Here is a 16727-nt window from a genome sequence, read left to right as displayed (position 1 = left end):
CCAGGCTCCTGGTCACCTGTGCAGGCTGCCTCCCCATCTCCCCTGAAGTCCCTGTTCCTGTCTGTCCTCCAAGACTCAGCTCCTCTTCAGGAACCAGCCCTGGTGTCCGCTGCACACACACACCCTCGCCCCGCCCCCCACCTCCCCCAATCTCTGCTGAGCTAAGTGAGCTGTCACTACCATTGGGGGAGGGAGAGAGGGTGGTGTTGGAGTCCCAGGCCATGGTGTTCAGATGTTGGTGCATGTTTGTAAGTGTTTGTAATGTATTTGTAATCTGTTTACAGAGGATGATGGGAAACCAGGCACCCTGGCCCCTCCCCAGATCCATCAAGGGCTACACCTGACTCTTACCCCTATGGCAAAGCGCTCCACACCCTTCATCTTGGGGGAGCTGATGACAGTGCTGAGATTGAGGGGGTCCATGAATATGTCCCCATCTGTGAGCACCACCATGACCTTGGCTGCCCTTTCCCTGGAGCCGCCGCTGGGCGTGAAGACATTGTCTCTGGGTAGGGGGAGAAAAGAAGAGGGGAGCTTTGACAGAGGACTCGGTTCTGGGAAGATTGCATTCCCTGGACCTGTTTTAGAATCAGGATTAGTGTCCCCTCCCCCTCTGTGGTGGGGGTGGGGTGACCCTTGCATCCCACTGTGAGGCTAGAGAAAAGTGGGCTGCCTCCAGGTGTTTCCATGCCTTACCTGCTTCTCCTCAAAAGGTGTGGGGCGGTTCCTGAGCCCATTCCTTTTAGGTGTGTGCAGGAGTAACCGTGATAGTAAGAAATAATAAGGATACTGATCCCGATGGCTAATTCCTACAGAATACTTAAAAAGGCTGGGCCAGGCACTTGTAAACACTATGTGTATTTTAACCCATCGAACCCTCAAAAGGGAGTCCTGGTGACTCGGTGGGTTAAGCATTGCACAGCTGCCCACAGCAGCCCCACCCACCCTCTACCCAGCCACTCCACTCTCCACTTAGCCACCCAGCCACAGGCTGTCTGCTTCCATACAAATAAATCTACAGTCTCCCAAACCCTCAGGAGCAATTGGACTCTGCCTTACACTCAAACCCAAATCAAACTCAGTCAGTGCCCTCTGCTTGATTCTGATGCTAGAGACCCTACAGGCCAGGATGGAACTGCCCTGTGGGTTTCCTAGGCTGTAACTCTTTTCAGGAGTAGAAAGCCTCATCTTTCTCCCTCAGAGTGGCTAGTGGTTTTGAACTGCAGACCTTGCAGTTAGCAGTCAAACTTGCAACCACTATGGCATGAAGGCTCCCTGGCTTACACAGCCCTTACTTTAAAATCCCACAAGACAAGGATCGTTATAGAATTTGGAACATGGAGAGGTTAGACCACTTGTACAGGGTCACACACAACTCAGACTGGAGCTGGGACTTGGACCCAGCCAGCCTGGACACTGCTGTCCTGCTTCTCACGAAAGGATGTTTCTGGAAGAATTTGTGCAGGGCCGTCGTGGGGGTGGCCGAGGCTGGACTGAATGACCTCACAGCCAGGGAAGAGCAAGAATTCTGGTCTTCTATTTTTCATTGTGGTTACAAAGTATGGAACTCAACCTCTGCCAATTCAGCCTGCTTTCCGTGTACGGTCCAGTGCCCTTGATGACAGCCTTCGCCTGTTTCTACACCAAACAGCTGAGATAGCCAGGCCTTCCCCCTCTTTCCTCCCCCACCCCCGTTCCTGGTAACCACCAGTAGACTTTGAACACATTTGCCCATTCTAAATGTTTCATCGTCCACGTAGACCTGATCACCTCCTGGTCGAGGCTCTAGTTCTTCAGACAGGATGCCTCCGAGCAGGGCCACCAGTGGGCCCCCAATCGACACTCACAGGACATGCTGCATGGCTGAGGCAGTCTTGGTGACGTTCCCCACTTGAGTGATGTTCTGGACTCTGGCCAGGGAGGCCAACTCATCCTGGCTGTCCCGAAGGTCAAACTCAGTCTGGATCACTGTCCCATATTGCACCAGAGCGAAGCTGCACTGGAGGGGATAAGCCAAGGTGGGGTTCAGGTTGGCAGAATGGTCAGGCCCAAGGCCACCCCTGCCCCATGGATGGCCTCCCCTGGAAGCAGAGGAGGGACCTTCTGATTCTACCTTGTCCCCAGGCCAGAGGTGACTCTCCAAGAAAATAGGACTGTGACACGAACAGCTCCCCAGTGAATTACATGTTCCTGTATAGTCCCCCTCCAGCTTGATTGTGGGATTGCAATGAATGAACTGTGTGACTGGCTTTGGCCAATGGGACATCAAGCACATGTGATGGAATCGAAACGAAAAGGACTTGTCCTCTGGGTCTGCTTTGGCCGTGAAACAGTTGGCTTCACCGGCGGGAGTCACGTGGCCCAGTGAACAGCCAGCACAATTGCCAGGCAGGCGAGTGAGGCCATGTCCAGCCACTCCGCACTAGTCAAGCAACGGCAGGCAAGACCAGCAGAAGACCTGCCCGGCGCAGCCCAGTCCAAACAGCTGAGCCACAGAATCGGGAGCAAAGGCAATGGTGGCTGCTTGGAAGTGGTCTAATCCACAGCAGCAACAGTTAACTCTTGGGAGATGCACGAGTCCAGCTCTCCAGGAAACTCACCTCGAAGCACTTCGCATAGATCCGCCTCATCATCTTAGAGATGAAGTCTTTGGCTTTCTGGAAGTCCGTGGGGCTGATGCTGCCCGAGCCATCCAAGATGATTGCGATCTCGGTGCCTGGGTCACGAGTGGGAACGAGATTTGAGACCAGGGGGAGGGATTGTGAAGCCGGAGCCTGCCTGGGTGGTGTACTAGCACCCCCACCCCCCACCCAGGAACTCCAAGAGAGTAAAAAAGCTGGTCATCTCCTCCCATAAGGAAAACCCTGAGGTGCACTGTCTACTCCGTCACGGGGCAGCCTCTGAGTTGAAATCAACTCAACACCAAGGCTTGCTTCAGGGAGGAGGTTCATGAAGGGCTTAAGAGGGAAGCTTTTGTCTCCCAGGCTGAGAGAAAGCGAGAACCCGTACTCCCTCGCCCCACGCTCTCTGGCTCTGCTTGTTCTGCCCTCTCAGGGGAAGCATCAGGGCTGACTAGGCTCAGAGCCCCCCACCACTTCCGGACCACCTCCCCCAGCAGGGGGCCAGGTTTGGGGAGGATGGAGGAGTCGGCCCTGACAGCTCCTGGGAGCACCTAGATCAGCCTCTTCTCACCAGTTTCCTCCTCCTCCTCCTCTTCATCCATCTCCTCCAGCGCCCTGCGACACCTGGCTGACTCCCCATTCCCCTTTTTGTTCCTGTAGCAGTCTCTAGCATCCACGTGCACATCTGGATCCAGGAGATTTTCTTCAAAAAAAAAAAAAAAAAAGCAACATGGATGAGATGAGAACAAGAGAAAACTCTAGACAAGCCCACACTTAGCTCTGTCTGATTCTCTGCCTGGGAGCCGTGTCTCCTGAGCATCTTCAGGGAGCTGGTATCTTCCCTTCAGGACCCAATGACATCTTTTTAGAGGTGACTCAGGCCAGTGAGGGTCTATTCCTCACCCAGGTTGGAGAAGTTGACTTGGGCCTGAAGTTGGAAGTCAGGGCCCAGCAGGCTGCAGGCCCCTGTGAGTTCTGGGGTGAGGCTGTGGGGCGTCCGGGATCTCACTTGAATGCAAACCTGGGAGAGGGAGGAAAAGAGAGAGAAGGCTCCATCACTTCCAGCCCAGATCCCCTACCTGCAGCGCCCCCATCCCTGGACATAGGACCAGGCAGAGGCACAGGAACATCTTTGTCCAGGGTAGAGGGGTCAGTGCTGGGATCAAAGCTGAGGTCAGCACCTGAGCCTGTGCTGGAGGCCAAGGCCATCAGGAGAGGGCTGAAGGCCACATGGCAGGTAGAAGTGGTAGCAACATCAGGGTCAGCCACAGCGGGGAGTACTAGGGGGCATCCCTAGAGTCAGGAACAGCCTCCCTAGGGCCCTCCCACCCGAGGCCCACTCACCAAAACACCGTGGTGGCTCCGAGCAATCGTCGCTCCCTGATGCCTTCCCTTTACAATGGGCACATGCTCTGAAAGAGTTAAATCCAGATAAGGAGGGAAGGACATTGAGAGGCAACCCCAAAGCCATCAGGGGCCAGGGGCTGGGACCCCCTTGGCCCGAGTCCCATGAGAAACTGTCAGGACAGTGTCTTAGTCTGGAGCCACCGTGTCACCCAGTCGCCCCGCAGACTATTCTGTTCAACAAAGTGCCTTCCCATGGGGCCGAGGCTTGGCTTCATCGCACCACATCGCCGCTGCAAATGTGAGACTGGAGTTCAAGTTGGTGGGTTGAATGTGTGTGACTAATGCACAAAGAATGTCCGTCTGTTCATTCTTTCAGATAACATCGATCAGTGCCTCCAATAGGCCAGGAGCCTCAGTGGCACCATGGTTACACATTGGGCTGCTAAGTACAAGGTCAGCGGTTTGAAACCATCAGCCACTCCGCAGGAGAAAGATGAGTCTCTTTACACCCATAAAGAATTACAGTCTGTCCTGGATGCTTCCTCCCCCCAACTACCATGACCCGAATTCTACCTTGCAGGGCTGGATAGGACAGAGGCTGTACACTGGTGCATATGAGGGCTGGAGGAACAGGGAATCCAGGGTGGATGATACCTTCAGGACCAAGGGTGTGAGGGGCGATGCTGGGAGAGTGGAGGGTGAGTGGGTTGGAAAGGGGGAACTGATTGCAGGGATCCGCGTGTGACCTCTTCCCTGGGGGAGGGACAGCAGAGGGGGGGGAAGGGAGACTCCGGATAGGGCAAGATATGACAAAACAACGATGTATAAATTACCAGGGGCATATGAGGGGGGGGGGAATGGGGAGGGGTGGGGGGGGGGGAAAAGAGGACCTGATGCAGGGGGCTTGGGAGGAGAGCAAATGCCTTGAGAATGATTGGGGCAGGGAATGTATGGATGTGCTTTATACAATTGATGCATGTATATGTATGGATTGTGGTAGGAGTTGTATGAGTCCCTAATAAAATGTAAAAGAAGAAAAGGGAAAAAAAAAAAAAAGAATTACAGTCTGGGAAGCCCACAGGAGTAGGTCTATCCTGTGCTAGAGGGTCGAGATGAGTCAGAATCATCTGTGAATTTAATGTACAACAAAGGAAACGTATTTCTTTGCAATTGGTGAAGCGTTGGGCTCCTGACCCAAAGGTTAGCAGTTCAAATACACCGGCCGTTCCATGGGAGAAAGATGAAGCCGTCTGTCTCCAACCCATTCACCGCCTCAGAAACCCTGGGAAGCCGCGCTACCCTGCCCCACAGGGTGGCTGGGAGCTGGAATTGACGCAGCAGCCGTGGGTCATCATTAGACTGGGGCCATCGCGTCGGATCCCGTGGAGGCGGGAGGGGGCTGTGCGGCGGGCGTTGAATTATGGAGTCGGGCAGATTGGAGTTTGTATTCATCACAAGTATTAAAAACCGATGGCATTTGTCAGAACTCAGGCCTCTAGCACCCCATGAACCACATCCACTCCATTTGGTTTTATGAGATCCCGTGTCAAGCTGCCACTTCTGTAAAGGAAAATTCCCACCTGTCACCTTTGACCTGGATATACATGTGCTAGTGGGTGGGGGAATGTCATTTTGCCCTACTCTACTTATGGGTGAACCTTTGGTTTAGAATTGGCCAATGGGAAGAGAAGATGATTTTGATTTGTGCAGGTGTTGGACAGAAAGTGAACCATGGCATAGTGGTGAAACCAGATCTCAGGGAGATAGCCCTGTCTCCCCGACCCCACGAAAGATGTCTTCCTGCCCCAGTACCTGTGTTTCTAGTGTATTAGCTAGCCCAGGAAACTCGTGGCTAGCCCAATCCTGCCACCTGGCGCCATCCTTGCAAAGCAGACCAGCCCCTGAAAATAGGTCTGCCGAGACCCCGGCTGTCAGTGCTGACACACCCAGCCCACCCCAGCCCGCCCTGTGACTTGTGCTTTTGTGCTTTCATTCATTTCGGTAATGCTAAAGATTCTCTTGATTCCATGCTGCCCTGTTTTGAGAAGCAAGTTTCTTCTGACTGAGCTAAAACTCCTGGCTTGTTTTCATTTTACATAGACTCACGGTTCCACCCACGAGACACAGCAGACCTGTGGGTGTTACCCAAGCCAGACGTGTGGTCTTAATGAAGCAACAAGCCAAGCATCTAACCAGTTGCGTTCAAGTTGATCCGACTCATGGAAACTCCACGGAGGTCGGAGGAGAACGTGGCTCCAGGGGCCTTCCTTTCTCAAGTTGTTTATTTGCTTTTGTTTTGCTGTTGTCAAGGGGAATGAACCCAGCAGAGCACAGACTAGTTCTACACTTTGTCTGCGCACAGCTGAGGGACACGGATGGCATCCTGTGAGCGGGGCAACCCTTTCACCCACCTTTTCCTCCCCGTTAATTCACAGGAGTTGTGCTGGTCAATTCGATTCCATAAATACAAATCTGAAATTAGTATACTGCTTAAGGCAAACATTCCTTATTCATTGACTTCTGGGACTATTTTGCTTTAAGTTTAAAGATTATTGCCTGGCAACCATCTCAGAGGTTCATCCCAGCTTCCATGGTGCCCCAAAGAGCCTGGAGTCCGGGATATTTCCCTCTGTTTGAAAAAGCAAGATTCTTCTCCCAAAATGATCTGTTGTGGCTCCATAGAACATTCAAGGTTAACTTTTCAGAAATTCAGTAAAAGGCTTGTCTCCCAAAGGACCTCTGAATGACCTTGAACCACCAGCCTTTGGGATTGCAGCAGAGAGCGCTACCCACTTACAGCACCCAGATCCTGCACCCGAAGTATGTAACTTCTCTGAATTCCATCGCTGTTTCTTCTTCTGTAAACTGGCATGGCTGCGAGGGTGAGAAGCCAGTGATGTCTTCTGTAAGTACAGTGCGAGGCACTGGGGAAGCTCCTAGCACATCAGGGCTGACTCATAGCGACCCCCAGAGGGCTTCTGAGCCCAGTCTTTCTCCTGTGGAGCTGTAGCAGGTTTCGAACTGCTGACCAGGAGGATCGCAGCCCAATGAGTAATCACTAAGCCACCAGGACTCTTTTTGTAAACTCTAGTTGTCATTGATTTTTAGGGTTGGGTCAGGATTGGTATTGGGATGAGGTTGGGTCTTCAGACAGGGTGGATGGTCATGGTGATCTTGGAGTCTTGGTTGAGGTAGGTGGGTATGGGGTTCAGGCATGGGGTCTTGAGGACAGGAATTCCCGGAGAGGAAGCCCTGGTCACCTACCTACCTTGGAGCTGAGCTGACTCACCTACTGGTTGGCAAACGATCGATGCCGAGGGTGCATCGATGCAGGGCCCTTGCTGACAGATTGTCTTGAGGATACATCGATGCAGGAACCTTGCTGACTGGTTGTCTTGAGGGCTGGTGACCAGGAGCCTGAGTGGGAGAGTGGATGGACATGCTGACTTGGCTGCCAATTCCCTTCTCCCTGCTGCCTTTCCTGCCGCAGACTTCCCTTGTAGGTCCACAGCCCCCAGGACTGCAGAGTTGCATTATGGGAGAGGTATTTGTTCAACCTTGGCTTTGTGCAGCTGCAGGCAGGAGAGGCTGAACCACAGCTCTTCTGCCTGCCTGCCTGCCTGCCTACCCTGAAGGAGATGGGGATGCTCCCCTCTTGCTAGAATTGGGATGGGGAGCCAGGAAGCTCTCCTGCAGGCCCCACCTGCACTGGGTGTTTGTGGGTCACGGTGGGTGCACACCAGTGTGTCAACAGGTACGCATCCCCCGAATCAGTCAGAACCGGAGGTTTGAGAGTGACCATGTCTCAGTCTGGTCATTCCCAACTACAAACCTCTTGCCTCACCCTGAACCCAGACCAGGGAGACAATGGCATCCAAAAAGTCCAAACCAAACTCACAGCCAACGGGTCGTTCCTGACTCATAGCAACCCTGTAGGGGAGGGTAGAACTGCCCAGAATTTCTGGGACTATAAATGCTTACAGAAGTAGAGTATCCCATCCACCCAACAAAGAGTCCAAAAGCAGCCAAAATATTCTCCCTGTTCCTGAAGCCCAGAGAAGATCAGCTGCCCAGAAGCAGGGAGTGAGTTCCCCATCCTGAGTGGAGGGGGAGGGGGAGTGAATAGGTAGGGATGAGTGGGGTTATAAATTGAAGTGTGTCCCCACAAATAGGGCGTTGAATTCTTGGCCTTTGTGGTCCCGTGTGGAAACACTGCTTTCTTCTGTTGTGTTAATGAGGCCATGCTGGAATGGGATGGAACATCATCACTTCTGAGTGATAAAAGGACCAGAGTTATAAAAAGTCACAGAGACACACATGTGAGGGAAGCCAGGGGCCACATGACAGTCGGCTACAAGCCAAGGAACCAAGGAATGCCCGGCGCTATGGGCAAGGAAGGACTCCACCTGGCTCAGACCCTGGCTTGGACTTAGAGCCTCCAGAACAATGGGAAAATGAAGTTCTGTCTCTAAAGCTGCCCAACCGTGGCATCCTGCTTGAGAGCACCTGGAGGTGCCGGCAGTGGGACGGGGACCTGAGGCCTGGCGTGTGGTGACTATCAACGCAGTGGAAGATCCTCATGCCGGAGGCGGCAGGAAGACCTTCTAAAAGTGAAACTCACAATTAGCCCGTGTTCTTAAACGGACATGATGTTGTAACTGTGGTTTGGGGGCAGACCAGGGAGCACAGAGTGGGGGCAGGACAGAAGTTCCATCCCCACGTCCTCACTTCCCTTCACTCTGAAAACTGTCTTCCCTGATGAAAGAGATCGCCCCCGAGCTCCACAGTTGACAGAGTGCATGTGTCAGAACTGACTTGATTGCAGTGAGTTGTCATGTGTGCACCCCACCCTTAGCGCACCCCAAATTGGCTTCCATCATTGGAAACTCTTGCTGGGTCACCCGTGATCCCCATGTTGTCAGATGCAAGGCCCTCATCTTTCACCCTGGACATGGTGCCCGACTGACTCCTCCTGGAGCCTCTTTCTTCTCAGACCCCTGTGCTGGCTTCTCTAAACACCCCTCAGTCCTGAGACTTAGTCCCCTCTCTGAATCTCCCTTCGGTGGCTAGGGATCCCCTCATCCCCACGGCTTCACTACACCTGTAGGTGCGGAAACGCCCACCTTGGTACCTGTTGTTCCATGCAGCCCCCACCCCACAGGTGTCCACGACCCAGTCCCCAGAACCTGGAAATATGTTTACACCTTACATGGCAGAAGGGACGCTGCAGGTGCCATTGGGATCTGGAGATGGGAAGATTCCTGGATTACCTGGGTGAGTCTGGGGTCGCCCCAAAGGTTCTTGTAAGAGGGAGGTAAGCAGGTGAAGAGCCTGTGCTGCCGGCTTCAGAGATGGAGGAGGAGGCCGGGAGCCAAGCCATGCAGGTGGCCACTATTCCCCCCCCCCCCCGCCACTGCCCGCCTCCCTTCGCTTCTGCTATCCAAGCTGCAGACGAACCCCCACCCAGCACTTTCCCTTCTCAGGCCCTCGGGCCTGCTGCTCCCTCGGTCTCTCTCCCCAAGGCTGACTCGGTCTCCTTCCTTGGGTCTTGCTTAACAGTCACCTCCTCTTCAAGGCTTTCTCCAAGCACCCCACCCCCAACCCGATTCCTCTGCGGTAGGCCCTTCTAAGAACCTGCCCCCATCTGAGGTATCTCCTGCCTCCCCACCCTCACCCACCCCCCACTGTATTCACTCCAGGGCCCTTGTGTCTCTCGTTCCCCATTTTATCCCCGAAGCCCGCAACCCTGGCACAGAACAGGGACCCGGTGACTATTTATTAAGTGACTTGAAGGACAGCAGAGGTGTGGCTGATGGAAACCCTGAAGCTGAGCCCTGATCCTCTCGGGAGTCTGGGAAGCTGAACCTACAAATTCCGTTGCTTCTTCAGGAACCCTGCCTGTCTGTCCACATTCCTCCCCAGCCAGAGCCTCGGCTCAGGGCCTATCACCCTACTCTGCGCTTCCCCTCAGAGAGTTGGCTCAGACCCAGATGGCATTTGGTGAGGTGGCTGGATGGGTCTAAATGTTCTTCCCCAAGTCTGCTTTGCCTCTCACCTCCTCCTGCAGAACTGTCAACCCGCCACTCCAGTTCCCTAGGAACCTTCCCACAGGAAAGGCCAACGGGGCCTTCACCCGCCTCTCCGGCCTTTTCTCCCCATCTGACTGTGGGTTTGAAGCGGACTACCAGGTCCAGCTACACAGGCTGAGCACTGCAGAGGGCCAAGGTGGCCACTCCCATCACAGCTGTGAATGCAGTAGCCTGGAGGAGGCTGAGCCATCCCAGCTCCCTGCCCCGCTTAGTCCTCACAGCCATAGTCTCTTGAACAGCTAAGCAACAGAGGACCCGCCATCAGCTGATGGCACAGGGAGCCTGCAGGACACCCTGCCTGCCTTGTAGGAGCCTGCCTCACACGCCGGCCCCCACCCAGCCCCCGCCTGTCCCGGTTCTGGACTCCATCCCCTTATTTCCCTGATACAGCCGGCCCTGGCCTGTGGCTTCTTGGGCACAGAGTTTGAAGGTGGGAGAAGGACCTTCGATTCTGGCACTGGGAGCCCAGCCCATGCTGGGCCGGCCAGCCACCGCATTTCCTGCCTCCTGCGTCATTCTGTGGCCATTCTCCCCAGCAGGAGCCCACAGTGCCTCCCACCACATCCTCCTCTTCAGCACTTCAAACCTGTGACCACCCCCTTCAGCCACAGCAGGTGTTCGGGGAGGTTGTCCTGGCCTCTCCCCTGCCCCCACCCTCTTCCTCAGTGACTTCAAACTCCCCAGTCCACCTGGGCTCTGCTTGTTAAGGGCCTGGAATCTGTTGGGGACTGGTCAGGAGAGGGTCACAAATGACTGCTCCTGGCATTCAGTGTTCTGTGGAGCCTGTACTCGCTGCCCCAGAGCACCCCTGTTGGACAGGCTAGCACTGGCCCCCGTGGGTTTCCGAGACCATAACTCTTTATCAGAGTAGAAAGCATCGTCTGTCTCCCTCAAAGTAGCTGGTGGCTTTAAATGGCTGACCTGTGGTTAGCAGCCAACATGGAACCCACTACCCCAAGTGCACAGGAGTCCTGCCCATAGCAGCCCAAGGAAATGACCCAAGTGCCTAGTACCCACAATGTTTACACCATGCAAAACTGGACAGCAATGGGGAGAACATGGCCACACCAGGCAACCCCGAGGGACAGAATTATAGACCTTCTGCTGTGCGAGGGCTGACTGTGACAGGCAGAGCATGGACAGTAGGGTCCTTCCTACCAAGCTCAGAGACAAGTGAGATGAATCGATGGAGACCAGGCTTAGGTGAGGGTTACTCGCGACACGTGCCAGCCGGAGGGGGCTGATGCAAAGCTTGATGGTCTGCTTCTTGGTCCTGATGCTGCGTCCTGACCTGGCTCACTCTGTGGAGGTTCCCTGGCCTGACTCACTCTGTGGAGGTTCCCTGAGCTGCACGCTTACAAGATGTGCACTTTCCCGTGTGGCCAACATCAGTATGATTTTACCAGAACCAAACCCATCTACTTCATCTTCCCTGTAGCCAAAAACTTCCTAACAACCAGCTCACTGCCCTTTCTTGCTCCTCAGACCCCTCAGAGGGAGGAGCAAGGCTCCCTGGCAGGGGTGGTAAGGCACTGCCCGAGCCCTCCCGCTTGTTTCCCAGCATCCTCAGCTTCATCCGCACAGAACTTGCTCGGGTCTTTGAGCTTGCTCAGGCTAGCTCCCAGGCCCGTGGCCAAGGCGTGCTCTGATCCAGTTGAGTGTGCACGCACAGCCTGTGGCTGAGAAAGGAGCCCACCCGCTCTGTGCGCGACGGACGCCCTGAGTCATGTTCAGGTCTCCATCACGCTCATATCCCCAATGTACATCTGACCCACGGACATGAACCAGACTGGACTTACGCACTTCTAAAGCAGTGTGAGCCAGGTCTCTCTTTTAACCATTCTGTTGGCATATAATTCACATAGCACACAATTCGATAACTCAATCGTATTAAGAAAAGATGTACAATCATGGCCACAGTCGCTTTCAGAATCTTTTCTTCTTGCTTGCACTTACTGTTAGTAGCTCCCCATTTCTCCCCAATCTCCCCTGCCATACCCTAAGGAAACCATGAATCCAGCTACTGGCTCTATAGATTTACCTCTCCTGGATTTCATAGACAGGAAAACATACCCAAATAATAATAATAAGGCAAGACAGAAAAGCTCAATAGAAAACAGCCATTTCTTGACATGAATCTCTTTCTAGATGTACACAAATACAAACATCACTAGTATTGCTTATTTAGAGAATCCAGTCTGACACACACACACACACACACCACCACCACCACCACCACCACCACCCCCCCCCCCAGAACCTGCCTGGCACTGAGTGGATGCTCTGTAACGCCTCACTGAATGAACAAACCAAGTGGCTCTGTCCTCATCACTTCAATGAAGGAACACCAGCCCCTCTCCCCTACAGATGAAGAAGGGCCCAGGCCTACTTAGCTAGTTGGGTCATGGCTCAAGGCCCAGGCCCATGGGGCTGTCTCGGGAGCAGTTGAGCCCACAGAACTCCGGCTCGCCCACCCCGGGGAGATGTGGAGCTCCCCTCAGCCAGGGACCCACCTTCTCTCCACACCTGGCTGGAACTGAAGCCCTAGGGACCCTGATCTCCTTTGCTTCTGTGTGTTAAGCACAAAAGAAGCACTTAGGCAGTGGATGAGGGTTGAGGGGAAGAGGGCGGGACCTGAGCACTCTTTGACTGCCACTAAAAAGGAAAGGGAAGAGAGAACTGCTACATATGAAAGGCGACTAGTAAGCATCGGGCAACTAACTCCAAGTTTGGTGGTTCAAACTCAGCAACTGCTCCACGGGAGAAAGGTGAGGTTTTCTGCTCCAGTAAAAATTAACTGCCTTGGAAACCCCATGTAGGGTCAGTATGGGTCAGATTCAGCTCAGTGGCAGTGGGTTTGGTTGAGACATCAAGGAGCCGTGTGGTGCTGTGGGTGCTAACCACCCGACTGGCAATCCAAATCCACCGGCCATTCTAGAAGAGTGGGTCTGTCTGCTCTTGCAACTCTATATGGGTTGCTTGAAGTCTGAATTGACTCAATAACAGTGGGTTGGGTTTGGGTTTAAAGAGACGTGCAGAGCTCCTGGGTGGTGCAAATGATTACGCACTGACCTGCGAACCGCAAGGTCAGCAGTTCAAAACCACCAGCCACTCCACGGGAGAATGATGAGGATTTCTACTCCTGTAAAGAGGATCCAGTTGAGAAACCCACAGGAGCAGTTCTACTCTGTCCTATAGCGTCACTATGAGAAACAATCCGAAGGCAGTGGGGGAGTTTGACTAACCAAGAGGTTGTTGGTTCAAGTCAACTCAGAAGTGCCTGGAAAGGTCGCCCTGACCGTCCGCTTCCGAAAGGTCAGAGAGAAAACTCCGTGGAGCAGTTCTCCTTTGCCCACATGGGTTGCACTCAACTGCCAACCTGAAGTCTGGTGGTTTGAACCCACCAGTAAACTCACTGCCCTCAGGTCTCTGCCAACTCATTGCCACCCGCTGTGGGTTTCTGAGACGGTCACTGTTGATGGGAGTAGAAAGTCCAGTCTTTCTCCCGAAGAGCTGCTGGTGGTTTCAAACTGCCGACCATGCAGATCGCAGCCCAACGCGTAACCACTACACCACCAGTGGTACTGCAGAAAATGAATGAATGACAAGGTCCAGTGATCTGCTCCTGTCAAGGTTATGCTCAACCGCAACAAACAGCAGCCTGGAGGCCAGGAGTCTCTGGAAGGTGCCCACAATGAAAGCACCCCACTGGTCACAGGAAGGCTGGGGGGATTGAGTGCACCCTCAGGAGAAAGGCCTGGCAGTCTGCTCTCCAAGAAGCCAACCATCCAAGCCCCAGGGAGGAGCACAGTTCTCCTCCGACGCACCCTGGACGTCTCTCTGAGTCAGGATCAGGCCACCTGTGGTGTGCACGCCATCAACCTCCCCTTGATTCTGATCCCAACAATGAATCTGTCAGCCATGGCTGACATTGTGAGTGTGGCACGGCCCCGGGCAGAGCTGCCTTCTGTCGACGCTGTGAGCGCAGGAACCACCTCGCGCCTGCCGACAAAAGGTTGCTCTGGGGATCATGGAGGGAAGTAGAATGCGTGCCCAGGACCCTCCACTCCAGAGCTTCTTTTCATCTGAAAGACCTACTCCTCCTCTATCACCACATGCTCCCTAGCTGTCTCCTTCTGGCCAGCAGTTCAAAACCACCAGCTGCAGCTCCGGAGAAAGATGAGGCTTTCTACTCCTGTAAAAAAAGTTACAGTCTCAGAAACCCACAAGGGCCATTCTACCCGGGCTGATAGGATTGGTATGCATCAGGATGGGCTTGATGGTAGTGAGTGTTTTTTTGTTTTATTGTTTTGCTTTGTTTTATTTTGTTTTGTTTTTTCTGACCAGCCACGAAGCTCCCTGCGTGCATGGGGATTTTTTAAATGCTTTGCTCTCTGCTACATCCCCAGTGCTAGAGCCAGGCCTCTTGGTGCAACATAAACATGTGTTGAGTGGGTCACTGGCGGGCATATCATTTTGCCGCTTGCCTTCCTCATTTTGCATCAGGTCCCGGGATTGAGGTCACCCGGTCCTCACAGAGTTGGTATTGTGTGTTTTGCTTTCTCACGGTACTGCAGTGTCATCCCCCACCCCCGGCCACTTTCCTCGTGAGGACTCCATCTGTCACAACTCCAAACAATGCTACCAAGAACCGCCTTGCACGCATCTGAGACTTCCTCTGAGGCCCATACCCTTGAGTATGATCGCTGACTCAGAGGGCACATGAGTCCTCCACCCCAGCAGGCATGACCACAGTGATCCACAAGGGTTATGCCAAGTGACACGCACTCTGTTCCGATCTGACCACATCCTTGCCAGCACAGTGCAGTCAGGCTTTCTATCGCATGGCTATCTCTTGGTGGGTATCTAGATGATGTTTTCAAAATAAAAGCCAATAGCTGTGGATCCGATCCTAATAGCAACCAGTTTAGAGATGGTGCAGGACCAGGCAGGGCTTGATCGTGTACATCAGGTTACTGTGAATTGGCACAGGCTCGATGTACCCAACCAGACACTGGCCAGAAACTGTGCCAACCCATTGCACGCATTCTCTTCAATGGTCTTTGCAACCACCCTGTGAGGGAGGTCTGTCGTCAGCACCCACATTTTAAAGATGAGAAACTGAGGCTCAGGGGTAGAGCCCTTTGCCAAGGACACCCGCTGCCTGGAAATAGGGTCCGTTGCTCTGTGTGTCCTTGTCATGGTTGCTGTGTGAAGAAAGTCGCATCAGTGTGCCTTAAACCCCATGGACTTCTGAGTTATTATTAAAAGGTTGATCAGAAATAGAGACATGCTGCCCATGAAGGAAGAGAGATGTCGTGTGAGGATCACCTACAGCCAAGGGCCCAGGGGGCCACCCCCCACAACCACCTACGAAGAAGGAGATCAGCGGGGCAGTGATTCTGATGTGGGCTGCTGATCTCCAAAAAGTGTGAAAAAGAAATCTCTCTCCTTAGACACCACCCCCTTGTGGTGTCTCGGCCACAGCAGCTCTAGGAAACTGAGACAGACCGTATTTTAAAATGGTTTCTAAGCTATATTTCCAAAACCCCCCACCATGAGTAATGCCATAGGGTACCCCCTGAAGAGACCTCACTCCGAGCAACCCAGAGACCCTCCCAGGCAGTGGGGCAAGAAGAGAGCTGGTGAGGACAGGGGCCGGAGCTCCATGCGGGCAGGGTTGGTGCTGGCAGCCTCTCTCAGGCCTTCACTGTCTCCTGCACCTGCTTCTGAAGGTGAGAGTGGGCTGAGGGGAAAGCCTCTTGGGTGGGGCGGGCAGGCCTCCCCTGTCCTCCATGCAGGGCCCCACTCACCAGGTCTGGTTGGTGCTCGAGTCCTGGTGCAGAAGGGAGCTGAGCACGAAAGGTGCGTCCTTGGGGGTGACCCAGGACTGGGCCACGTCCACGTTGAAGCCTTCCAGAGGGGTCAAGCCTGCAGGAAGAGAAGAAACATTTAGCAGTGGAACCACATCGTAGAGACCTGGCCTGAGCCGACTTCCTGGACTCCCCTTCTGGCATCAAGCTCTCACAGACCCTCGACATACCCATTTCTCAGATGGGGAAAGCGAGGCTCTACAAAGATGGGTCATTTTGGGGGAGAAGGGCGAGTGACTGTGTTCAAAGGCCTAAGATGCACAGTAGATCTGACTCAAAGTTCCTGATCCTCCTCCTCAGCCAAGCTGACCCACCACTTGGGCCCCCTCCTCCAGGAAGCCTCCTCTGGTTCTCTCCCCAGAAGCAGTCCCTGCCCTTTCACATCTCTCTACTGTGCCCTTTCTGCACCTGTCCCATACCACATCCCTGTGTCTTGTACCACGAGCCCCAGGGCAGAGGGACAGTATCCACTCTGCACATGTATCTTCACCCATGAGAGAACACGTCAGGCAAAAACTCACAGCCATCTAGTCAGTCCCAACTCATAGCAATCCTACAGGGCAGAGCAGAAGTGCCTGTGTGGGTTCCTGAGACAGTAACCCAACATAGAGCTCCTTACGCTACCAGGATTCCCAGTGAACATGGGTCTCAAACACCGGGAGCCCAGGTCCTGAGAACTAGCTGCTCTAGAGTATTTCATAGCCATTCACCGCCACAACCAGATACCTTGAGCAAATGAGCCACTGGGCCTGGGATCCCAAGGCCAGAGTCTCAGGGGTCGTCAGGTCAGTTGGCGT

At 53.8% G+C, this 16727-nt stretch overlaps 1 protein-coding gene across 1 annotated transcript in view; it reads right to left on the bottom strand.

Annotated features, from left to right (window-relative positions):
• The window catches only part of ITGAE (integrin subunit alpha E), a 78957-nt gene that overhangs the window by 46452 nt on the left and 15778 nt on the right, over window positions 1–16727 (bottom strand). The window contains exons 2-9 of the mRNA XM_075559595.1: window positions 15871–15988; window positions 7258–7385; window positions 3966–4033; window positions 3525–3642; window positions 3193–3324; window positions 2601–2716; window positions 1848–1999; window positions 352–505 (exon numbers count right to left, since the gene is read on the bottom strand). Of these exons, the coding sequence (XP_075415710.1) occupies window positions 352–505; window positions 1848–1999; window positions 2601–2716; window positions 3193–3324; window positions 3525–3642; window positions 3966–4033; window positions 7258–7385; window positions 15871–15988 (986 nt within the window). The remainder of the gene's footprint in view (window positions 1–351; window positions 506–1847; window positions 2000–2600; window positions 2717–3192; window positions 3325–3524; window positions 3643–3965; window positions 4034–7257; window positions 7386–15870; window positions 15989–16727) is intronic.

Source organism: Tenrec ecaudatus, chromosome 10, assembly GCF_050624435.1.
Source record: "Tenrec ecaudatus isolate mTenEca1 chromosome 10, mTenEca1.hap1, whole genome shotgun sequence".
Taxonomy (NCBI): Eukaryota; Metazoa; Chordata; class Mammalia; order Afrosoricida; family Tenrecidae; genus Tenrec; species Tenrec ecaudatus.
Note: the sequence above shows the minus strand (reverse complement) of the source record. Positions and strands in the feature narration are given on the sequence as shown.